This window comes from Leuresthes tenuis, unplaced genomic scaffold (assembly GCF_036924035.1).
Source record: "Leuresthes tenuis unplaced genomic scaffold, fLeuTen1.0.hap1 SCAF_19, whole genome shotgun sequence".
NCBI lineage: Eukaryota > Metazoa > Chordata > Actinopteri > Atheriniformes > Atherinopsidae > Leuresthes > Leuresthes tenuis.
This window is the reverse complement of record NW_027325373.1, coordinates 2,819,169-2,843,848: the sequence shown is the minus strand read 5'-3', so window position 1 is coordinate 2,843,848 and position 24,680 is coordinate 2,819,169. Positions and strand designations below refer to the sequence as shown.

Here is a 24,680-nt window from a genome sequence, read left to right as displayed (position 1 = left end):
AAGATTTAGAGAGTAAAATATCAAAGGATTCAGGAGTTTAACAGGTAACTAATCAGCTGATAAAATCATCCACTTAGATATGGTTTGATCTGTCATATAAAAACAGAACCTGCTCCCTCTGCTCACAGTTTAGAGCCTGAACACAGGCCAAAATAAAAAGAAATAAACCACTAAACAAGCTTTAAATCAACAGGGAGGAACAGCAAAGCTACGGAAAGAAAAAAGAGATGTTCTGTGTGTCTGCATGCATGGCTGCTAACTGCTAAGACTAAACTAAAGTGAGGATTTTCCCTTTTGGAAGAAGAAGAAACGCCTTCAGTGGCGGGTTTTCTGTAATTCAAACGTATCCTATTCAGTTTGTGTGCATTAGATGCTCCACTGGAAGGCCAGAGGTTTGAATTTTGGTCATTTTGAATGTCTGCAGTGTGTGTGCTGGCAGCTTCTCACCCATGGTGTCCATTTGCAGTGTTCTCCTCCGTGGGTTGGCGCTGTAGTGCTGGTAGTACTGACCGGCCGGCTTGGTGGGCGACGTGGCGCCGGGGCTCCCCAGACCCAACTCGCCACCCAATATGGACTATTTGCAGGGCACAGACACAGAGAGACAGATGTTAGTCCAGCTGAGGCGATCTTCACACAGAAAGAGGAGGTTGTAGCCGAAGGAACCCGTGACTGAGACAGAAAAAGCTATTTCTAAAAGATAAACCTTCATTTCTGACTCTGCAGTTTCAGACGGTTCCTTTAAAAAAAACTAGAATATGTTGAAGATGATCAAAATGACACCAAAAGATGAGTCGATGACCGGTTTTATTGACTTTCCTTTGACTAAACGTGAGATTCTGATGTGGGGACGGTTTAAAGGTTAAAATTATCTGTAAGAATCAGAACTGTCAACAGGATGAAAGGTGGGAATATCTGTCCAAGATGGAAAGGCCGTCTGTCAGGAGGAGGAACATCCATGCAGCCGGGATGTCGAGGACAGACAGAGTATTGAGTGCTGACAGCGATCCAAACGCTGCGGATCTTTGAAGGTAAACGGAAGAATCGCATGTTCAGCACAGCTGTCACCGAAGCTGAAATGCTCCGTGAAGCCGGAACGTCGTTAATAGTGTTTACAGAAGGAATATTAACCCTTCAAGCCCCTTTAGAAATATCCACCTGAAGAAACACAGACATTTAAATCAGAAACTCCACAATGGAAAGCCCCAGAAATGCCAAAGTGATGCCTTTAATGATGAGAAATCGCCCGGTGACGCAGTCAGCCGAGCAGCAGCTTCACTGAGAGTCATCCTCTGGGTTCGGTACATTTGGGACATCAGGAGTGTGAAAAAGTGCTTGATAATATTCCAGGATGGGTATAATGTGGAGTATTGGCTGAAAGGTTGAGGGTAAAGTTCCTGTTGAGGCATATTTGCTTTTTTCCCTTTTTTAAAACTCAATTTATCACAGTTTTTGTCATTTTTTTTTGTCAAAGATCTCCTGGGAAACGGTTCAGTTATTTCATTTTCACAGCATGATTAGTGAGGTCAAAAGTATTCCCAATGAGAATATTATTATTTTTTTATTTTAATCTCCCTTTTTTGGCAATAAAAGGAAAAAACTTTACAAAAACCAGAGAATATTCTTTTTTTTTTATTTTAATCTCCCTTTTTTTGGCAATAAAAGGAAAAAAACTTTACAAAAACCAGAGAATATTCTTTTTTTTTTATTTTAATCTCCCTTTTTTGGCAATAAAAGGAAAAAAACTTTACAAAAACCAACCTGATGTCAAATTGTCATATTTACTGAGATCAAATCACGATATTTTTAAGTTATCGACACAATATCGATGTTTAATATGAAATAATCTTCATTCCTCGCTCTGATACATTAAAAAAATACCGTTTTGTGCCCATAAATATTAAATATTAATACAGTTAGCAGCTAGCAAGTCATTTGACCGATAGAATAAAACATTAAGCTCACACTATAAAGGTATCTGCAGTGCAGGTCTAACAGGAAGTTAACAGATATAAACAAAGCAGAAACCTTCAAAATCTCGTATTCCAAGACTCCTGTGGAAAAGTATTCCTGAAAGCGAGCAGAAAGCGAGAAATGGGAGCTTGGTTGTGAAGGTATTTACCTCGGAGGCTGTGACCTCATGCTGCTCAGCCGCTCTGCCTAACTTCTCCCCGGCGCTGCCTCTGTCTACGGCTCAAACTTAGCAAACCTCTCACACATTGTCCCGCTAATTAAGTTCAGTGATTTCAGCAGCAACAAGTGGCATCTGGGCTGATTCAGAGGGAAGCGAGCTCCAGAACAAAAGACAGACAGCAGGATGGAGGAGAGGGCCTTTCTTTTTTTTTTAAAGTGGCACAAAAAGTTTGAGGTGAAAAAGAACCTGCCCTCCCTCCTCCTCCTCTTTAAATAGACTCCTCCGCCGCTCCGGTAAAGTGTGAGTTTCTTTCCCAGCTTCTCGTTAAGTAATTAGTGTGCGGCGTATTTTGAGCAGAAGACGGAGGAGTGTGTTTGGAGTGGAGGTAAAGGGGTGTGTGGGTAGCTTTTCTGCGTAATCTGAATTCTGATCAGCGTCTTCTCTGTGGCTGAAAACAAAAGTTAGCTTGGCACCGCCGGGCCAAGGACACTTTTCTCATGCTAAACAGGGCCTAAGTAGGCCAATTACAAGGCCAGCCTCGGTCTTGCTGCCATTCTCTGGCTTAAAACAAAAGGGTCCTTGTCTTAAATAAAGTCAGTCTCACACACAGAGAGGGAGAGGGGAGTCAGACACAAAGGCACACAGTCACCCAGCATTTCAGTCGTCCTATTCCTGTCCCCGCGGGTCTCACTGTGTGCCGTCGGGGGCTAAAAGGAGGTTCCCACTAAAACAAAAAGGGTCTCATTGATTGTGGTCGCTTTTCTTTCTTTTCTGGTCTTTTCTACTACTACTACCCCCCCGTACTTGAGGATCAAGCCAGGCCGGCCGGTCACCCCGGCAACTAGACAAGCTGGAGGAAGAGAAAATGAATGTCTGCCTGTCTTGGTGCCTGCGTCTCTTCACCTGTTTGTCTTATTTTCCTGCTTTTTATGACACGAACCGTCGCAGTCCGGCAGCTTCACACGTGAAATATCAGATAAGGAAAGATAGTGTGACCTTTGACCCCGTGGCGTGGCTCAAAACAACAGTCCACAGAGCCACGGTCGACCTTTGATTCAAGTGACCGGCCAGGAAAGAAGAGCCCGTGAAGATGTGTTCAGCTTCCCTCACAACCCATGAAAAAAGGCTGAAATTTAGGGCAAAATGTAGGAAATTTCAGCTGAAAAGTCAGAGCACGACCCGATACTCAACGATCGGTTCAGTGTAATAGAAAACCTGTGATATGAATCCGTCCAACAGTTGATGTTTTTATTACTGACGGTCAAACTCTATCCTCTGCACACCTGCACTTACCCACAATTCCCCAGGATGAGAAGCTCCACTGGGACCTTCACAGTATTATCATTCCAGCCATGCAATCTTGTGATAATCGTCCCTTGCCTCTGTTTTACTTATTGTGTTTCTCTCTGCCATTATCCTCCATCCACATGTGTGTGTGTCTTCCTCTCACATACAGACAAACAGCGGCCTGTTTCTCTCTGAGCTGACTGGGCTCCGGTACCCAGCTGCTCGCAGAGACGATATTAACTAAGATAGATTACCGGAGAGAGACCGAAAGGGTGGGAGAGATGCAGAGACACGTACAGAAAGAGAGGAGGAAAGAAAGCCGAGGACAGACACTCAAAGAAAGAGAGGGCTGGAAAGACTGTATAAAAATAGATGATGAGCGAGAGAAGGTGGCGAGATGCAGAATAAAGTCCTCCGTGACGGCTGGCTGTCTTAGTTCAACAGAATCAACATTTCCTCCTCTCTTTTTCTCTCCTCAATCTCTTCCTCTTCCTCTCCCACTCGACCCTCCGTCCTCCTGTGACTGAAAAAGCAAATGCTCACATGTCATCAATTTCCACCATCGCAACCATGAGAGACAGAGAAAGAGGGAGGCAGGAAGAAGTCATTAATTACCAGGAAGTGCTGGCGAGGCAGCGGCGCACCTGTACGCCAGCTTCGCTCCAGCTGACTCTCACACACACTCACACTCCTGAGAGAGTCAGGCCCGAGGCTGCGACCACGGAGAGCGAAACCAGCGAAGAAGACTGGAAACGCACACCTGACCACCACCACCGGGTTACGCTCTAACCGGGGCTCACACCAAAAGCGTTGTGAGCGGCCAGCTGCCGTTCATTTTCAGTGTAAGCTGGCGTCAATGAGCGGCCGGCTTTGTGAGCTTCAAGAGTTGAGAAAGGCTCAACTTTATGCAAATGAGCAGTGACGCTACGCGACGACAGCCAATTAGGGCCGATCTGGATTCTGAAGGTGGAAAAAAGGCGGAAAAAAGGTGGAAAAAAAGGCAGAAAAAAGGTGGAAAAAAGGCAGAAAAAAGGTGGAAAAAAAGGCGGAAAAAAGGTGGAAAAAAGGCGGGAAAAAAGGCGGGAAAAAGGTGGAAAAAAGCGGAAAAGGGCAGAGCGCAAACACAAAGAAACACAAAGGAGGCCCAGAGTACGATCCATGGTGAAAGAGGGAACCGATGTATGGATGGATTATTATATATATATATATATATGCTAGTTGCTATACATATAAGCCCCGCCCCTTTGGCTGCTTCCGGCGGCAGAAGAAGAAGAAGCGGCGTTTGTGAGCTTCATGAGCTTCAAGAGTTGAGAAAGGCTCAACTTTATGCAAATGAGCAGTGACACAACACGACGACAGCCAATTAGGGCCGATCTGGATTCTGAAGGTGGAAAAAAGGCGAAAAAAGGTGGAAAAAAAAGGCAGAAAAAAGGTGGAAAAAAGTGGAAAAAAGGTGGAAAAAAGGTGGAAAAAAAGGCGGAAAAAAGGTGGAAAAAAGGCGGGAAAAAAGGCGGGAAAAAGGTGGAAAAAAGCGGAAAAGGGCAGAGCGCAAACACAAAGAAACACAAAGGAGGCCCAGAGTACGATCCATGGTGAAAGAGGGAACCGATGTATGGATGGATTATTATATATATATATGCTAGTTGCTATACATATAAGCCCCGCCCCTTTGGCTGCTTCCGGCGGCAGAAGAAGAAGAAGCGGCGTTTGTGAGCTTCATGAGCTTCAAGAGTTGAGAAAGGCTCAACTTTATGCAAATGAGCAGTGACACAACACGACGACAGCCAATTAGGGCCGATCTGGATTCTGAAGGTGGAAAAAAGGCGAAAAAAGGTGGAAAAAAAAGGCAGAAAAAAGGTGGAAAAAAGTGGAAAAAAGGTGGAAAAAAAGGTGGAAAAAAAGGCGGAAAAAAGGTGGAAAAAAGGCGGGAAAAAAGGCGGGAAAAAGGTGGAAAAAAGCGGAAAAGGGCAGAGCGCAAACACAAAGAAACACAAAGGAGGCCCAGAGTACGATCCATGGTGAAAGAGGGAACCGATGTATGGATGGATTATTATATATATATATATATATGCTAGTTGCTATACATATAAGCCCCGCCCCTTTGGCTGCTTCCGGCGGCAGAAGAAGAAGAAGCGGCGTTTGTGAGCTTCATGAGCTTCAAGAGTTGAGAAAGGCTCAACTTTATGCAAATGAGCAGTGACGCTACGCGACGACAGCCAACTAGGGCCGATCTGGATTCCGAAGGCCGAAAAAAGGCGGAAAAAATGTGGAAAAAATGTGGAAAAAAGGCGGAAAAAATGTGGAAAAAAGGCGGAAAAAATGTGGAAAAAAGGCGGGAAAAAGGTGGAAAAGGGCAGAGCGCAAACACAAAGAAACAAAAAGAAGGCTGCCAAGAGTATGATCCATGGTGAAAGAGGGAACCGATGTATGGATGGATTATCATATATATATATATATATATATATGCTAGTTGCTATACATATAAGCCCCGCCCCTTTGGCTGCTTCCGGCGGCAGAAGAAGAAGAAGCGGCGGGTTGTGAGCTTTTGGTGTGAGCCCCCGGTTAGGAGAAAGTTTTATATTGTTTACCTTGAGAAACATTAGCATCAAGCTAGCTGTTTCTGTGGAATGAAGACGTCCTCAGACAAACAAACTTGTGAATTTGGTTTTGGAGGTGTGTTTTCCCACTTTAGCTTCTCCTATAATGTGTTCCTGCAAGGAATGAATGTCACCCCACAAACAAGGAACATCCCCTGGAAATCCGACTGGATGTTAGAAGGAGGACAAGCGGTTGGTCTTAAACAGGCATTTTATTACTCAAAACCAGTTACTGTTGGTCGTAACGAGGCTTCACCAAAACAACAGCAAACCTGTCCACTAGTCTCATGTCTGCCGTTCACACATCAGAGCAAAGAAATGTTCTTTCTCCTCGGTCTGCTGGCAGCAGGAGCGGCGGCTGCAGAAAGCGTTCATAAACTTAAACATTATAAAAGTAAGCGTTGTTACATTCATATTAAATTACATCATTTCAAACAGTTGTTTTCTGCTTCATTGTTTGTCCAAAATTCATTGTATCAACGCAGCGTTTGTATGCGATTCTGATCGGGTCACATTCTGGTCAGATTCTGGTCAGATTCTGGTTAGATTCTGGTCAGATTCTGGTCAGATTCTGGTCAGATTCTGGTTAGATTCTGGTTAGATTCTGATCAGATTCTGGTCAGATTCTGGTGAATGATGAAGTAAAATGAAGTAAAAACAACTTGAATGAAGTACAACACATGATATTAAACCGTCCACCCAGTTTATCACAATAACTACTCTTTCTATGATGTTAAATTCACACATTCTGCTGTAGATCTGCTGCTGTGTTTGGGATCTTTGTCCTGTTGATGAGCCAGTTTCAGCCCAGCTTTAGCTGTGGGACAGATGGCCTCACATTTGACTCTAGAATACTTTGGTATCCAGAGGAGTTCATGGTGGACTCAATGACTGCAAGGTGCCCAGGTCCTGTGGCTGCAGAACCAGCCCAGATCATCAGCCCTCCACCACCGTGCTTGACAGCTGGTATGAGGTGTTTGTGCTGATATGCTGTGTTTGGTTTCCTCCAAACGTGCTGCTGCATTAGGACCAAACATCTCCACTTTGCTCTGGTCTGTCCAAAGGACATTGTTCCAGAAGTCTTGAGCTTTGTTCAGATGCAGCTTTGCAAACCTAAGCTGTGCTGCCATGTTCTTTTTAGAGAGAAGAGGCTTTCTCCTGCAGCCCTTCCAAACAAGCCATCCTCGTTCAGTCTTTTTCTAACTGTGCTGTCATGACCTTTAACCTTTAACATGCTAACTGAGGCCTGTAGAGTCTGAGATGTAGCTCTGGGCTTCTTCACCTTGGGGTGACCTTTAACCTTTAACATGCTAACTGAGGCCTGCAGAGTCTGAGATGTAGCTCTGGGCTTCTTCACCTTGGGGTGAACTTGCTGGGACGTCCACTCCTGGGAAGATTGACAGCTGTCCTGAATGTTTTCCACTTGTGAATAATCTTTCTCTCTGTAGAATGATGGACTCCAGATAGTTTGGAAATGGCCTTATAACCCTTCCCAGACTGATGGGCAGCAACAGCTGCTTCTCTAAGATCATTGGCTGGTGTCTTTCCTCCTTGGCATCATGTTAAACTGACAGAACTTTTCACACTTAATTAAGTGCCTAAATTCCTTAGTTTGCACCTTGGATTTCGGCTTAGTTAAATAAATAATGTTCTCCATCTCTCTTTAAGGATCTAATTTGTGTCCTTGTGAAAAATTGCAGGCTAAATAACTCAGATCGGTATCAGAGATAAACTCACAGGTACAGATCCAGCCAATCATGTCAGAGTAATAAAGTCTCCGGGGCAGAGTGTGAAAGTGTCTTTAGAGATATATTAGTTTAAGATTTAGGGATGCATCACAGGCAGCACACAGGAGCTCAAAAATGCAGCAGAACTGACTGCTAATGACATCCTTCATCTTCTAACAGTTTCACACACCAAATCTCACACGCTTCACTGAAACATACCGAGCTCCACTCACACCAAACAGTTGAAAGCATTTCTCCTTAATTAGCGTTCAACGCTTGGCTTGACAAATAAATAGCAATCATTTAAGAACACTTAGAGAGGAATCAGACAGCACATTACACCTCACAATATTTGGCAGCTTCGGGAATGCAATTATGAGGATGGGGCGAAAGGTTTGGGAATGAAGAGAGGAACAGGGATGAAGGGAAAGAGTAACTCAGAGGGAGGAAGCAGAGAAAGTTTAGGAGTAAAACTTTATGGAGATTAGGAGGTGAAAAAAGGTGAGACAAAGGGGCAAAAGTAAGGTAGGGACAGGTGAAGGAAGGAAGGAAGGAAGGAAGGGAGGGAGGGAGGGAGGGAGGAAGGAAGGAAGGAAGGAAGGAACGAAGGAAGGAAGGAAAGTAGAAAGAAAGAAGGAAAGAAAGAAAGGAAGAAAGAAGGAAGGAAAGTAGAAAGAAAGAAAGAAAGAAAGAAAGGAAGAAAGAAAGAAGGAAAGTAGAAAGAAAGAAAGAAAGTAAAAAAGAAAGAAAGAAAGAAAGAAAGGAAGAAAGAAAGAAAGAAGGAAAGTAGAAAGAAAGAAAGCAAGAAAGAAAGAAAGTAGAAAGAAAGAAAGAAAGTAAAAAAGAAAGAAAGAAAGAAAGAAAGAAAGGAAGAAAGAAAGAAGGAAAGTAGAAAGAAAGAAAGAAAGAAAGTAGAAAGAAAGAAAGAAAGAAAGAAAGAAAGAAAGAAAGAAAGAAAGGAAGAAAGAAGGAAAGTAGAAAGAAAGAAAGAAAGAAAGAAAGAAAGAAAGAAAGAAAGAAAGAAAGAAAGAAAGAAAGAAAGAAAGAAAGAAAGAAAGAAAGAAAAGAAAATGTAAAACTGGATTAAACTGAAGCAGAGACACAGGTAGGAACAAAAAGAAAAGAGGTAAGGTAGGGACAGGTGAAGGAAGGAAGGAAGGAAGGAAGGAAGGAAGGAAGGAAGGAAGGAAGGAAGGAAGGAAGGAAGGAAGGAAGAAAGAAAGAAAGAAAGAAAGAAAGAAAGAAAGAAAGAAAGAAAGAAAGAAAGAAAGAAAGAAAGAAGGAAAGAAAGAAAGAAAGAAGGAAAGTAGAAAGAAAGAAAGAAAGAAGGAAAGAAAGAAAGAAAGAAAGAAAGAAAGAAAGAAGGAAAGAAAGAAAGAAAGAAGGAAAGTAGAAAGAAAGAAAGAAAGAAGGAAAGTAGAAAGAAAGAAAGAAAGAAAGAAGGAAAGTAGAAAGAAAGAAAGAAAGAAAGAAGGAAAGTAGAAAGAAAGAAAGAAAGAAAGAAAGAAAGAAAGAAGGAAAGTAGAAAGAAAGAAAGAAAGAAAGAAAGGAAGAAAGAAGAAAGAAAGAAAGAAAGAAAGAAAGAAAGAAAGAAAGAAAATGTAAAACTGGATTAAACTGAAGCAGAGACACAGGTAGGAACAAAAAGAAAAGATACGACGAGGAAAGAATGTGGAGAAGGACACAAGGCAGAGAGAAAGAAAAGAAAGGTGGTTCGGCAGGAGGGAACCATGGAGGAAGAAATGGGAGACAAAAAAAATGAATAAATGATAGATGAGGAGACAGATTTATATTTAGAGATGAAAAGAGAGATGAAAGGAGCATGAAAAATAGGCTTCCCTGCGGTGCCATCTTGAACTGATCACTCCCATCATGCCTCAGTCCCAGCTGCCTTCACTTTGTAGTTTTGTAGACATTTTAGTTGTTATAACCAGAACACAAAGATAAGAGCAGAGAAACAAAGCTCAGATAATAGGCCTTCTCAGTTTGTAGTATGATACAAACAAATAAAACCACAAACTGAAAGCAGGTTTAGCTGCAGTACCGCTAATGTCCACTAAATGCTGCTTCAGGAAAAATGACACGAAATGATGGTTTCTCCATTTATACAAACACTTTTTAATATCTTCTATCAAACATGTTTCTGGACCTTTTTATCAGCCCATTAAGAAGATATTAAGTGCATTAAGACGCACGATATATGAGACAACTTATGTTAAGATGGTTAAAAAGGGGTCAAGATACTGTGCAGTTAAGTCAAATCCAATTACCGTGTTTATGTGTTTTACTGATCCATCAGTGTTGATTAGAACCAAGGTTTTATTCTGTTATAACACTGTTATAGAGTAAGTCTTATCCACTTTCGTGTTTCTCAGGCTCCCTCCATGCAAAGAAAGCAGTTTACTCTAAACACGACCATTTTTCCCAAACCTAACCGAGGTGTTTGAGTGCCAAAACCTTACCAGGATATCGTGTTGCCTAAACCTAATCAGCAGGAACGGCTGGTATAATTGGGCTAACAGGGCTCAGCCCTCCCTACATTATTCAATAAAAATTAGAATATAATATATAAATAATTCAATAAAAACTTAATTTTTGATCAGAGGCGGAGCAAAATCTGAACTGAAACCCATGAAATCGGTGAAAACGGGCTAATTATCTACAGCCCAAGCGAAGCAGCTTGGTTACACTTGACTTTTCTTCAACATTTGAGTGACAGGTTGCAAGTCCCGCCCCCTCCATTTGGGCTAAATCTGTACAGCCCAAAGCCAGCAGATTTGGGCCAATCACAGACGACTCTACTTGATTGCGTGTGTCGGGCGAAACTTTGACAATGGCAGGCATCGGCGTTAACGAAGTGGATTATTTACTTTCGAATCCGTTTTCTTCAATGTCCTCAGGTGAAAAAAGTAGGGGAACATCATCCAAAGGATATCCAAATTACACAAAGAAAAGCGCCAAAATCGTAGCTTTTGTGTAACTTGGTTTGAGAGAAAGGCTAACGGCTAACGTTAGAAAGGCTAACGGCTAACGTTAGAAAGGCTAACGACTAACGTTAGAAAGGCTAACGGCTAACGTTAGAAAGGCTAACGGCTAGCCTCTTGAAGCTTCTCTTCAAATAAGGTAGATTCTCTACTTGGCTTTTATAATACATTAGCCCACCCATTCAATGTCACCACTAATCAGAGCGATTCAAGCCTTTTGTCTACAGTTTCCTGGACCTTTCCTCACCCTCCCCTCCAGCCACCTGATCAGGACTTTGTGACCTATCCAAACGACGCCTTGTCTGCATCTCAGAGACAATGAAAGGAGAACGAGAATCTGCTTTAGGGCTTGGGGTGATTAAGTCTTTTAACTGGTAGAACACTGATATGATTCATGTTGCCAACTGGCACACTGCAGACATCCCATCATGCTTCAGTTGGTCAGGTCCGGGTTCAGCAACATTAGCAGCTGCAGGACTGAGAGGTTCAGGAGGTCCTTTGTCCCCACAGCCACTAGGCTTTTTAAAAATGACTGCTGACTTTGATGTTTTTCTCAAATTTATTTATTTATATACTCATTTATAATCAATATTATTGTTGTTATTGATCTAATATACAATCATTGTAAATATATATTTTTTTTTAAAGACAAAATTTTGAATTTTGGGGGATGAATTAAGTATTTTTCTATTCCATAAGATGTGATGTTCACACATGGATTTCCAACCACAAGTCCAAACAGTGAATAAAAATACACATTTTTCATGAACTAATATGGAGTTTGTGATAAAAACTACAAATGAGTTTTGCTCTTTTTGAATCTTTTGAAAGTCCAGACAAAAAAAAAACAGTATTTGTGAAAAATTTGGCCTCATTTTAATGAGTAACGCATTTAAAAAACTGTAATTTTGCTCGTATTAAACCGGTATCAACCTGAGTGAGGTGAAGCATTCTGATGCTGTGCTTTAATAAAAAAAAATGGGTTCTTTTAAATTTCTTTGCAAAGTCCAAGGCCTGGGTTACGTTTCTTTCCCATTTAAAAGAAGACGAAGGCTTGTGGGATTCAGGAAGTTGTTGCTTCATCTGTCCCATCATGCTTCAGTTGGTCAGGTCCGGGTTTAGCAACGTTAGCAGCTGCAGGACTGGGAGGTTCAGGAGGTCCTTTGTCCCCACAGCCACAAGTTTTTGTTGTTTTTCTCCAATTTATTTATTTATATACTCATTTATAATTAATATTATTGTTGTTATTGATCTAATATACAATTATTGTAAATATATATATTTTTTAAAGACAAAATTTTGACTTTTGGGGGGTGAATTAAGTATTTTTCTATTCCATAAGACATCATGTTCACACATGAACTTCCAACCACAAGTCCAAACAGTGAATAAAAATACACATTTTTCATGAACTAATATGTAGTTTGTGATAAAAACTACAAATGAGTTTTGCTCTTTTTGAACCCTTTGAAAGTCCAGACAAAAAAAACAGTATTTGTGAAAAATTTGACCTAATTTTAATGAGTAACGCATTAAAAAAAAACTGTAATTTTGCTCGTATTAAACCGGTATCAACCTGAGTGAGGTGAAGCATTCTGATGCTGTGCTTTAATAATAAAAAAAAAGGGTTCTTTTAAATTTCTTTGCAAAGTCCAAGGCCTGGGTTACGTTTCTTTCCCATTTAAAAGAAGACGAAGGCTTGTGGGATTCAGGAAGTTGTTGCTTCATCTGTCACTGATAAGAATCCAAAGGAAGTCCCGCAGAACTGAGCTCTGATGAAGGCAACACATGAAAAACATCAGCTGGCTTTTTCACATCTCATGGATCAACACTGCATCGCTCGTGCACATGCACGTGCACGTGTGTGTGTGTGCGTGTGAGAATGAGTGCATCACTTGTTAGTGTATGTATGTCGTGCCTGTATTAATACAAAGTGTGTGTTTGTGTTGCCGTGTGTCAGTTCTGCAGTGACAGCTCAGTTCTGTTCTGTGTCTGTTACCAGCTGTTGTAGCTCACAAGCAATTTCAGTGTGTGTGTGTGTGTGTGTGTGTGTGTGCGTGACAGTGTTTGATGTTAGACACATCAGAGGGGAGAGGGTTAACATCACTGCCAGAGATAGAGAGAGTAGCTCCCTGCGCTGCCTTCATGGTTCCTGACAAAAACTTGTTAAATAAACAGCGCTGCCGACTGCGTGAATCAATCAAATCATTTGACCTTTTGCACAACAATGCAAACAAATCCACAACAGCAAGCAGCTGATTTCCCCTCAACGCTTAATTCACTCATAACACATACAGCAGAATAAGATTCAACACTAACTTCTGAGTGAAAACACAGACTTTCAGCGTGGGGAACCCAGAAAGTGAGGCTCTCTCTGCCCTCAGGGCCGTAAAACCAGAGCATCAGTTTAATTCAGCGCTGTTTTAGGCATGGAAATGAGTTAAAGTGTTTGTTATATTAATATAAAGTTTCGGTGCAATCTGTTGGTTTCCTTAGCTAGGATGTTATTTTTTGAATTGGCTCTATATGAATTAATTGGACTAATTTTGAATTAATTGAATTGGATTATGATTAAAATGAATTGGACTCTAATTGGCTTGAATTTGACTGTATTATTGAAGTACCTTCAGATGACATTTGTGGTAATTTGGTGCTATATGAATAAAATTGAATTGAATTGAATTGAATTGAATTGAATTGAATTGAATTGAATTGAATTGAATTGAATTGAATTGAATATAAATCATAAAACGCATCAGCTGTTCTGGTGCTGAAGTATGGAGGACTGAAACTGCCAAAATCCAACAAGAATAACAGACATAAACACGTCAGCATTTAAAAAAGTACTAGAAAAATAACAGAAATTTATATTTCTGCTCATCTTCAGTGATTTGTGTTGAATATTTATGCATATTTATCATTTTTCATATGCTTATTGAAGAAAACAGCAATCTATGAAGGAAGGAGATAAAAACAAAAAGGAAACATGATACAAACATTTCTAGAAACATATTAAACTGAAAGTTTTGATTATGAAATACAAAAATAAAATAAAATAAATAAGTGGTAATTAAAAAAGAGTGAAATGATTATTAAAAAGAGATAAAATATATACTTAAATTAATGAATAAAGTCAATAAAGTTGAAAATCAAAGCAGCGAGCAGCTGATTTCCCCTCAACGCTTAATTCACTCATAAAACATACAGCAGAATAAGATTCAACACTAACTTCTGAGTGAAAACACAGACTTTCAGCGTGGGGAACCCAGAAAGTGAGGCTCTCTCTGCCCTCAGGGCCGTAAAACCAGAGCATCAGTTTAATTCAGCGCTGTTTTAGGCATGGAAATGAGTTAAAGTGTTTGTTATATTAATATAAAGTTTCGGTGCAATCTGTTGGTTTCCTTAGCTAGGATATTATTTTTTGAATTAGCTCCATATGAATTAATTGGACTAATTTTGAATTAATTGAATTGGATTATGATTAAAATGAATTGGACTCTAATTGGCTTGAATTTGACTGTATTATTGAAGTACCTTCAGATGACATTTGTGGTAATTTGGTGCTATATGAATAAAATTGAATTGAATTGAATTGAATTGAATATAAATCATAAAACGCATCAGCTGTTCTGGTGCTGAAGTATGGAGGACTGAAACTGCCAAAATCCAACAAGAATAACAGACATAAACACGTCAGCATTTTAAAAAGTACTTTAAAAATAACAGAAATTGATGTTTCTGCTCATTTTCAGTGATTTTAAATGAACGTTGTGTTGAATATTTATGCATATTTATAATTTTTCATATGGTTATTGAAGAAAACAGCAATCTATGAAGGAAGGAGATAAAAACAAAAAGGAAACATGATACAAACATTTCTAGAAACATATTAAACTGAAAGTTTTGATTATGAAATACAAAAATAAAATAAAATAAATAAGTGGTAATTAAAAAAAGAGTGAAATGATTATTAAAAAGAGATAAAATATATACATAAATTAATGAATAAGGTCAATAAAGTTGAAAATTTAAATTTATCTCTTTACATTTAACTCATTTTATAACATTTATTGGTCTATTCACTTATCTGTTGAACCATCTGCACATTTTAAAGTTTAAAGCATAACCGAAGCAAATGTCTTTGAAATCCATCTAATATTTGTTGAAGATAGTTCCCTGAAAACATAGAAGGAGGATGGGGGGGTAATCATGGTGGCCAGCGTTTCCACTCCCAGAACTGAGGCTCTAACAACTCAACTCGTGCTTTTAAAGCTGCTCGTTATCACAAATATAATCTTACTGCACAAGAAACAATCCCGTTTTTCACCAGAATTACACTTATAAACAGTTTAAAACCTTATTGGATGTAAGCAGAGGCTAAAATGTCAGATTAACTAGGCTGGTGCGACCCATTATTTGGGCCCAAACTCAGACTAAACCCAGTTTCTCTCTGGTTGTGTTGCATTCACTGCATTTCCCTCCTGTAACCCCACACTAGCCACCTCTGCAAGACTCTGTAAAACTCTTTAAAACAAACAGAAACATAAATTACGTCTAAAAGAACCCTGCAGCTGCGTCACATCACGCCGACCCTGGGTGGTCACGGCACGTTTCACGTGTGTGAGCACAACAATGTGTGTTTGTAATCGATAGTAAAAATAAAGTAAAGTGCCGATCTGTGCGGCCGGCCGGCCGGCAGATGAGCCTAAATGACGGCTGAGAGTCTCCAGAGAGCAGCGAGCAGCTGGATCTGTGTGTGTTTTCAGACCTGGAGAGCAGCTGCGAGTGGAACATCTCACCACACACAAAGATTCGCAGGACGAGTGGAAGCAATAGAAGAGTTGTTTCTGATTTCAGGTTATTAGTTACTGTCTGTATGTTTGACCTGATGCTGGTTCCCTTCTCCCCTCTGCTTCCTTTTCACTCAATATTGTGAGGTGTGGGGCAAATATTGTCTGTAAAAGTGCGTTATCTAATAACATATAACTGAGTTACTGTCTGCACAGGGTCGAGCTGCAGAGGTACGGAGGAAAACCTCAGTGTTCCTTTTATAAAGCAATGGTACAAGCAAGATTTCACCCATCAGGTTCCACACAGCTTTATTAATATTTCCCTGCATGTAACAGTCTTTGAATCGCCCTTGTTTTTTCTTTGTGGGCCAGCTGTTGGGGGCTTGTACTTCCTGTTGCCACGCCATTGGTCAGAAAACAGCCAATCAGGGCTGGCTCAGAGAACAGACTGAATGAAGGGACGATGAACACATACACAAACTCCCCCAGTAACCAGATTCCACAGCAAAGCCCACGCACAGAAACTGACGGCCTGCCAGAGTGGATGGACACACTTACACATGCACACATAGTGACACATTCCACAGATAAGCAGGAAATGAATAAGCAAAGGACAAGTTTGTCATATTTCTAATATTATGCCCAATATGCTGCAGCCTGTGACGTTCTCCCATCTTTAATATTCATGCATCACATCATTTTCACATCAAACCTGAAGCAGAACCCCTCTAAAAACAGAGCTGACAGCTTCAGGCCCACAGTCAGATGCTAACTCATGCTAAATCTGAAAACTTCTCTAAAGCTGCGCCGTGTTAAAGTCGTCTCTCAACCTCTTGGTTTGGTTTCTTTAACAGAAACACCTTTTCACATCAAACCTGAAGCAGAAACCCTCTAAAAACAGAGCTAACAGCTTCAGGCCCACAGTCAGATGCTAACTCGTGCTAAATCTGAAAACTTCTGATTTCCAAGCACAGGATTTAAAGCTGCGCCGAGTTAAAAGTCGTCTCTCAACGTCTTGGTTTGGTTTCTTTTACAGAAACACCTTTTCACATCAAACCTGAAGCAGAACCCCTTTAAAAACAGAGCTAACAGCTTCAGGCCCACAGTCAGGCGCTAACTCATGCTAAAGCTGAAAACTTCTCTAAATCTGAGCCGTGTTAAAGTCGTCTCTCAACGTCTTGGTTTGGTTTCTTTTACAGAAATTTAGAGGGCACAGAAAATGAATAAGCAAAGAACAAGTTTGTCATATTTCTAATATTATTCCCAATATGCTGACTTTCTCCCATCTTTAATATTCATGCATCACATCATTTTCACATCAAACCTGAAGCAGAAACCCTCTAAAAACAAAGCTAACAGCTTCAGGCCCACAGTCAGATGCTAACTCATGCTAAAGCTGAAAACTTCTCTAAATCTGAGCCGTGTTAAAGTCGTCTCTCAACGTCTTGGTTTGGTTTCTTTTACAGAAATTTAGAGGGCACAGAAAATGAATAAGCAAAGAACAAGTTTGTCATATTTCTAATATTATTCCCAATATGCTGACTTTCTCCCATCTTTAATATTCATGCATCACATCATTTTCACATCAAACCTGAAGCAGAACCCCTCTAAAAACAGAGCTGACAGCTTCAGGCCCACAGTCAGATGCTAACTCATGCTAAATCTGAGCCGTGTTAAAGTCGTCTCTCAACCTCTTGGTTTGGTTTCTTTTACAGAAATTTAGAGGGCACAGGAAATGAATAAGCAAAGAACAAGTTTGTCATATTTCTAATATTATGCCCAATATGCTGCAGCCTGTGACGTTCTCCCATCTTTAATATTCATGCATCACATCATTTTCACATCAAACCTGAAGCAGAAACACTCTAAAAACAGAGCTGACAGCTTCAGGCCCACAGTCAGACGCTAACTCATGCTAAATCTGAAAACTTCTTAAAAGCTGCGCCGTGTTAAAGTCGTCTCTCAACGTCTTGGTTTGGTTTCTTTTACAGAAACACCTTTTCACATCAAACCTGAAGCAGAAACCCTCTAAAAACAGAGCTAACAGCTTCAGGCCCACAGTCAGATGCTAACTCGTGCTAAATCTGAAAACTTCTGATTTCCAAGAACAGGATTTAAAGCTGCGCCGAGTTAAAAGTCGTCTCTCAACGTCTTGGTTTGGTTTCTTTTACAGAAACACCTTTTCACATCAAACCTGAAGCAGAACCCCTTTAAAAACAGAGTTAACAGCTTCAGGCCCACAGTCAGGCGCTAACTCATGCTAAATCTGAAAACTTCTTTAAAGCTGCGCCGTGTTAAAGTCGTCTCTCAACCTCTTGGTTTGGTTTCTTTTACAGAAATTTAGAGGGCACAGAAAATGAATAAGCAAAGAACAAGTTTGTCATATTTCTAATATTATGCCCAATATGCTGCAGCCTGTGACGTTCTCCCATCTTTAATATTCATGCATCACATCATTTTCACATCAAACCTGAAGCAGAAACCCTCTAAAAACAGAGCTGACAGCTTCAGGCCCACAGTCAGATGCTAACTCGTGCTAAATCTGAAAACTTCTCTAAAGCTGCGCCGTGTTAAAGTCGTCTCTCAACCTCTTGGTTTGGTTTCTTTAACAGAAACACCTTTTCACATCAAACCTGAAGCAGAAACACTAAAAACAGAGCTAACAGCTTCAGGCCCACAGTCAGATGCTAACTCATGCTAAATCTGAGCCGTGTTAAAGTCGTCTCTCAACGTCTTGGTTTGGTTTCTTTTACAGAAATTTAGAGGGCACAGAAAATGAATAAGCAAAGAACAAGTTTGTCATATTTCTAATATTATGCCCAATATGCTGCAGCCTGTGACTTTCTCCCATCTTTAATATTCATGCATCACATCATTTTCACATCAAACCTGAAGCAGAAACCCTCTAAAAACAGAGCTGACAGCTTCAGGCCCACAGTCAGATGCTAACTCGTGCTAAATCTGAAAACTTCTCTAAAGCTGCGCCGTGTTAAAGTCGTCTCTCAACCTCTTGGTTTGGTTTCTTTAACAGAAACACCTTTTCACATCAAACCTGAAGCAGAAACCCTCTAAAAACAAAGCTAACAGCTTCAGGCCCACAGTCAGATGCTAACTCGTGCTAAATCTGAAAACTTCTTTAAAGCTGCGCCGTGTTAAAGTCGTCTCTCAACCTCTTGGTTTGGTTTCTTTTACAGAAATTTAGAGGGCACAGAAAATGAATAAGCAAAGAACAAGTTTGTCATATTTCTAATATTATGCCCAATATGCTTCAGCCTGTGACGTTCTCCCATCTTTAATATTCATGCATCACATCATTTTCACATCAAACCTGAAGCAGAAACCCTCTAAAAACAAAGCTAACAGCTTCAGGCCCACATTCAGACGCTAACTCGTGCTAAAGCTGAAAACTTCTCTAAAGCTGAGCCGTGTTAAAGTCGTCTCTCAACCTCTTGGTTTGGTTTCTTTTACAGAAACACCTTTTCACATCAAACCTGAAGCAGAACCCCTCTAAAAACAAAGCTAACAGCTTCAGGCCCACAGTCAGATGCTAACTCATGCTAAATCTGAGCCGTGTTAAAGTCGTCTCTCAACCTCTTGGTTTGGTTTCTTTTACAGAAATTTAGAGGGCACAGAAAATGAATAAGTAAAGAACAAGTTTGTCATATTTCTAATATTATGCCCAATATGCTGCAGCCTGTGACTTTCTCCCATCTTTAATATTCATGCATCACATCATTTTCACATCAAACCTGAAGCAGAAACACTCTAAAAACAGAGCTAACAGCTTCAGGCCCACAGTCAGATGCTAACTCATGCTAAATCTGAAAACTTCTCTAAAGCTGCGCCGTGTTAAAGTCGTCTCTCAACCTCTTGGGTTGAATTCTTGCTGCTGAAACTTGTCTTTAACAGAAGTTTAGAGGGCACAGATTGTGTCCAAATGGAACGTTACAAAGCTGAATCTCCTCTTGACCAGGTGCAGATCATCAGCCTGTTTCGTGTTAAGAGAGTTCGTTAAGTCCAACGGAAAAAACTCGGGAGCACGGAAGAAGCTGGTGCATGAAGCTCAAGGCCTGTGGACACAAAAAGAGGAACAGAGACGACTGGGAAATGTTACTGTGGAACGTTGGCATTTCATTTGCCTGACTCAGACTGCTGAGGCCTGCGTGACTTTGGATTGAGTTTAGAGAATTAGAAGATAGCCTTGATCAACATGGCTTCATACAAGAGTTTTTCCTTTTCTCCGGAAGAATGAAAAATGAGAACAAGAACCGTCAAACGCTGCCATACGACCTCTCTGACACAATGAGAAACATGTTTCATGTCTCAAAGATACACTGATATATATATAAATATATACAGCAATAGTTCTTGAGGATTTCTGAAGGTCTTTCAAAGTTTTTTTTGCACCTTTGCTGGTTTGTCTATTGAACCAACCTAAGACTAACCTGTGAATCATTCCAGCATAAAAGGGCTTGAACCAGTGAATTATATATTGTTGGTTAGTTGCAACTTAAGATTATTTGTCAAAATCTACCTACATCAGCTGAATGGCATCTGAGAGTGATTTCCTTAAAGGGGAACTCCGGTATTTTTAAACCTGGACCTTATTTCTGGCACTCGTCTGCTGGGATGATGTCATCGACGCCCCCCTGCAGCACAGTTTATTCACTCCGTTAAGAACGTCCATCTTACTCAAAGTCGTCGTTCACATCGTCAAAATCTGATAAATATCCTGCCATGTTGCACAAAACTATCAGCAGCAAACTCTGTGTGAAGTTAGCCGACTGTCACAGAGCACGGAGTGAATAAACTGTGCTGCAGGGGGGCGTGTGGATGAAGTGGTCCCAGTAGAGTGCCTGTGTAGAAATCCCTCCGTTAGCTCTCCTATAGCTGCAAGTAGCCACATAACAGCAGCTATGAGCTAACAGAGCTATAGCACACGTTCATTCATTCATTCTTCTTAAAGTATTGGTGAAATAAAGACAGATAATGCCTTATTTAGAGGCTGCATCCTCTAAGCCCCGTTCACTCCGTTATATGGATCTCCAGTTATCTAAATATCTTCCGAAGGACGCCGACTTTCGCCAAACTTGTCTGTGAACGTATTTCATGCCAGAAATAAGGTTTAAAAATGCCGGAGTTCCCCTTTAAGAAATAAGAAATAGTCCTTTAATCTACTTTTCATCAGAAATGGTCTCCATGGAAGGGTGGCTGTCAAGAAGCCGTTCTTAAGGAAGGGAAACAGGGAGAAAAGGCTGAGCTGTGTCAAATGACACAAGAAGTGGACTGAAAATCAGTGGCAACAGGTCTTATGGAGGGATGAATCCTCCCCAGAGCCCGGACCTCAACATTATTGAAGCAGTGTGGGATCATCTGACAGAGAACGGAACAAAAGGCAGCCCACATCCAAAGAAGAGCTTTGGGATGTCCTTCAAGAAGCCTGGAGAACTATTCCTGAAGACTCCTTAAAGAAATGACAGAAAGCAACGTATAAAACGGCGGGGGGTGGCTTCAGACTTTTGCACAGGACTGTAAAAGGGAAAGAAGAAACAATGAGTGAAAGACAGAAAATGAGAGGCCGGAGACAGACGTTTTGAGAGATAAATTCATGCTCAATAATAACCAGCGCGCTCTCATTCTCTCTGCAGTCTCTTGACCCGTCATAATAGCGTGGAGGTCAGAGGTCAGCATGTGTGGAGAGTCCTCAGAGTGTTTGAAGGACCGGTTGAGCTCAGTGAGGACTGTGGAGGACTGAGTGAGGAAGCTGAAGATGATGACACACCTGCTGGTGGATACTCCACGCAGCTCACAGCTTGTTTATGCTAGATACACCCCATAATGCAAATGTAAATATTTTTAATGTCACACTCATTTGCATGCATAACATTTGAGAGAGAAAATTTATATTTATGGAAAACCTCGCATGCATTACATATGCATACCGTCGGTGCATATGTGGGCACCTTGTTTAATGGGTAAATGCAGCTTCTAAGAGCCTTTGAAAACTTGCAATGCTTCAAAATGGAGCCTTCAGCACTTTCCACTGACTGATGTGTGTCTGCTTGTGTGTGCGAAGGGTTAAAGGCTTTCTTTTTTATGTTGCATTCCACCAGAACCTCACATCCAGACTGCTGCTGCCTCAGCTCGAGCTACCAGTCCGCGCCTAACCCACTGATCTGCGAGGCGATAACCGGATGACAGGCATGCTTTGGTGTGGCTTAGCACTCCTGTGTGGGTGTGTGTTTGAGTGTGTTTAAGGCTCTGGCTTGAGTGAAAGAGAGGGGAGGAATCAGGGGGTAGAGATTCATCCACCTCCATCCCTTCATCCAGATGATGGTGGTCTTTCTGCTTAGACAGCAGCCACAGGGAAGCCATGCAACACGTGTGTGTTGGTTGCATTAAATACGAGCCACGAGGGAGTTTCCACTGTGGTTATGGGAGTCCAGGTGATACTCTATGTCCATAAAATGAGGGAAGAGCAACACGGAGCTGCTCTTTGCTGAAGCAGGAGGTGTTAAAGTGGAAAGTTTGTCCTGCAGGTGGCACCAAGTGTCACAAGAAGAGTAAATGGTTCATCTTCAGGGGAGCACTTTTAGGAAAAGAAACATCTCCCGTGATACAACTAGATAGTTTCTGCTCGATAAAAGCCTTAATTTAAGCCCAATCCAAATCGCTGTGATGACATCCACAGAAACATTTAAAATGGAAGTTCGTTTTTTTTTTTTAAAACATGGACCTCATTTCTGACATAAAATACTTAATCTACTCACCGAGTAGCGCGTCGATGACATCATCCCAGTAGACGAGTGTGCAGAAAGCCCTCTATAAGCCCCACGATAGCCGCCAATAACAACAACACAGCAGCTATGAGCTAACAGAGCTATAGCACACGTTCCTTCATTCATTCTTCTTAAAGTATTGGTGAAATAAAGACAGATAATGCCTTATTTAGAGGCTGCATCGTCTAAGCCCCGTTCACTCCGTTATATGGATCTCCAGTTATCTAAATATCTTCCGAAGGACGCCGACTTTCACCAAACTTGTCGGTGAGTAGATGAACGTATTTCATGCCAAAAATAAGGTCCAGGTTTAAAAAAAAAAGAGCTTCCCCTTTAATGGGACGAAAGACGAAATGGTGGGCAATGGTTCTTGTGATAAGTCACCTTTGACTGATAGACAAAATTGGAAAATCAACTTTAAATCACCATTAAAAGACAGAAAGCACCCATCAGACAAAGACTGACACATGACATGTCTCCGTGATTAAAGGGGAACTCCGGTATTTTTAAACCTAGACCTTATTTGGTGAATGCGTACTATTGCACTGTTAGCTTATAACAACAACACAGCAGCTATGAGCTAACAGAGCTATGAGCTAACAGAGCTATGAGCTAACAGAGCTATAGTACGCATTCATTCATTCATTCTTCTTAAAGTATTGGTGAAATAAAGACAGATAATGCTTTATTTAGAGGCATGAAGGAGGCCGACTTTCACCAAACTGTTCTCGGTGAGCAGATGAACGTATTTCATGCCAGAAATAAGGTTTAAAAACACCGGAGTTTGTCATCTGTTCAACCTTTTTATCTCTGTTCAGCCTCTCCAATCTCTTCTAGCTGAAACCACAAACAGCCTATCAAAGCGCTTTTTTTCATCATTTAGCTTCATTAAAATATCATATATGTGGTGTTTGTTTACGGGAATCTGAGTAAGAGATAAAGTCGAATTTGTACGTTTCTGTCCCTGGTATCAGGAGTGCATTCATGCCACCTTCTGCCAGCAGGCCATGGGTTTTGGAGGCTGTTTGGATGTTTTTTGAAAGAGCTGAGCTCTTTGTTGGGGGGCTGGGCATTAACCTTGGCAGAAAGCCATGTTTGCCAGCCCCCACCATCCATTTCTAGCTTGGTGAGACTCCCCTTGACCCTCTCAGATTGCCTTCCTTGTTCATAGCAGATACAAGCAATCGCTGATGAGAATAAGCTTTCTCGCACTTAAAATAAACACAGAAGACAACCCACTTTACATTGAGTGTAAAGAAAAATAAAAACCTTTGACTCAGTGCATCATTTCACAAAGTTAGAATAGTCCCAATGATTTGAAGCATTAGTGGAAACTCAAATGGATATCAACCCGTTCAGCCCCGAGTCTTTCTGGGGTTCCTGCTCGAAAATGAGCATTTCTCTGCAATCCCAAACTCTGTGTAAACCATCTTGATTTAAAAATAAAGCTAACATGTGTGAGACTTCATCAGAGCTGGGTTAATAAGGATGTTCCCCTCCCGCCCTGGAACTGGGGGCTCCGGCGTGGAAGAGGTTAATGATCTGAACAGATATCTGTGCATAATTTATTAGACAAGTCTGTCAATTTTGTAGTTTTGAACCAGGATCAATTAGATCAGGTAATATAAACATAAAAGGACCGATCAAGGTCAAACAAACTTGGATGAGTTACCTCTGATAACATTATATGATCATCATATGGTGGAAAGGTGTGAGTTTGAACCAAAGTCATCATGTGTGCTTTCAAGAAACTTAAGGAATGCATTTATTAAGCATCGATTCCTAATGATCTTACCAAGCTGCAGCCAACATAAACCCAAATTAATAAAGGGTAGGAACGCGGTTAGTTTGGTCAGACAGGTGAAATAAACCGGGGTCATCTGAAATCTTTCTGCTGTTACAGTGTGAGCTCACAGCCTCCAAGTGTTTTTTCTCTCTCACACAATCTTTCACTAACAGCCAAGGATGTTGGACTTCAGCCCAGCATGTAAATTAATCTGCCATTTCCAACAATTTCCATCAGGAGCCATTCAGACTGTGTAGCAGGATAATTTGACAGCAGCCCGGTAGGAAAATGGCCAGTGAGGCAGTAATGTTTGATTTATTTCATATTTTTGTCCTCTATGGTTTGCTGTTGCCTTGTTCAAAGGCCCCAGCTGGATATAAGAGGTGGTTATAAATAAAAGATGAGTGAGATGGATGGTGATAAATGAATGGATGGAAGGATGGATGGATGGATATTAGAGCTATTGAGTCAACAAACTGACTTAGATAAACAACTGAATAAAGTAAATGGATGAATAGCAAAGGACCGATTGAATAGAGGGATAAATAGATGGATTCATCAATGGAAAAAAACAACAAATGCACTGAGGACTGAACAAA

General features: G+C 40.9%; 1 protein-coding gene across 4 annotated transcripts in view; it reads right to left on the bottom strand.

The window, feature by feature from the left end:
- The window catches only part of tcf4 (transcription factor 4), a 236,508-nt gene that overhangs the window by 100,422 nt on the left and 111,406 nt on the right, over nt 1-24,680 (bottom strand). For 3 of the 4 annotated variants that reach the window (XM_072372628.1, XM_072372629.1, XM_072372627.1), the window contains exon 7: nt 448-574. In XM_072372628.1, coding sequence (XP_072228729.1) covers nt 448-574 — 127 coding nt within the window. Of the gene's footprint in view, nt 1-447; nt 575-2,119; nt 2,244-24,680 lie in introns of those variants that run through there. The other variant, XM_072372631.1, reaches the window with a different exon arrangement.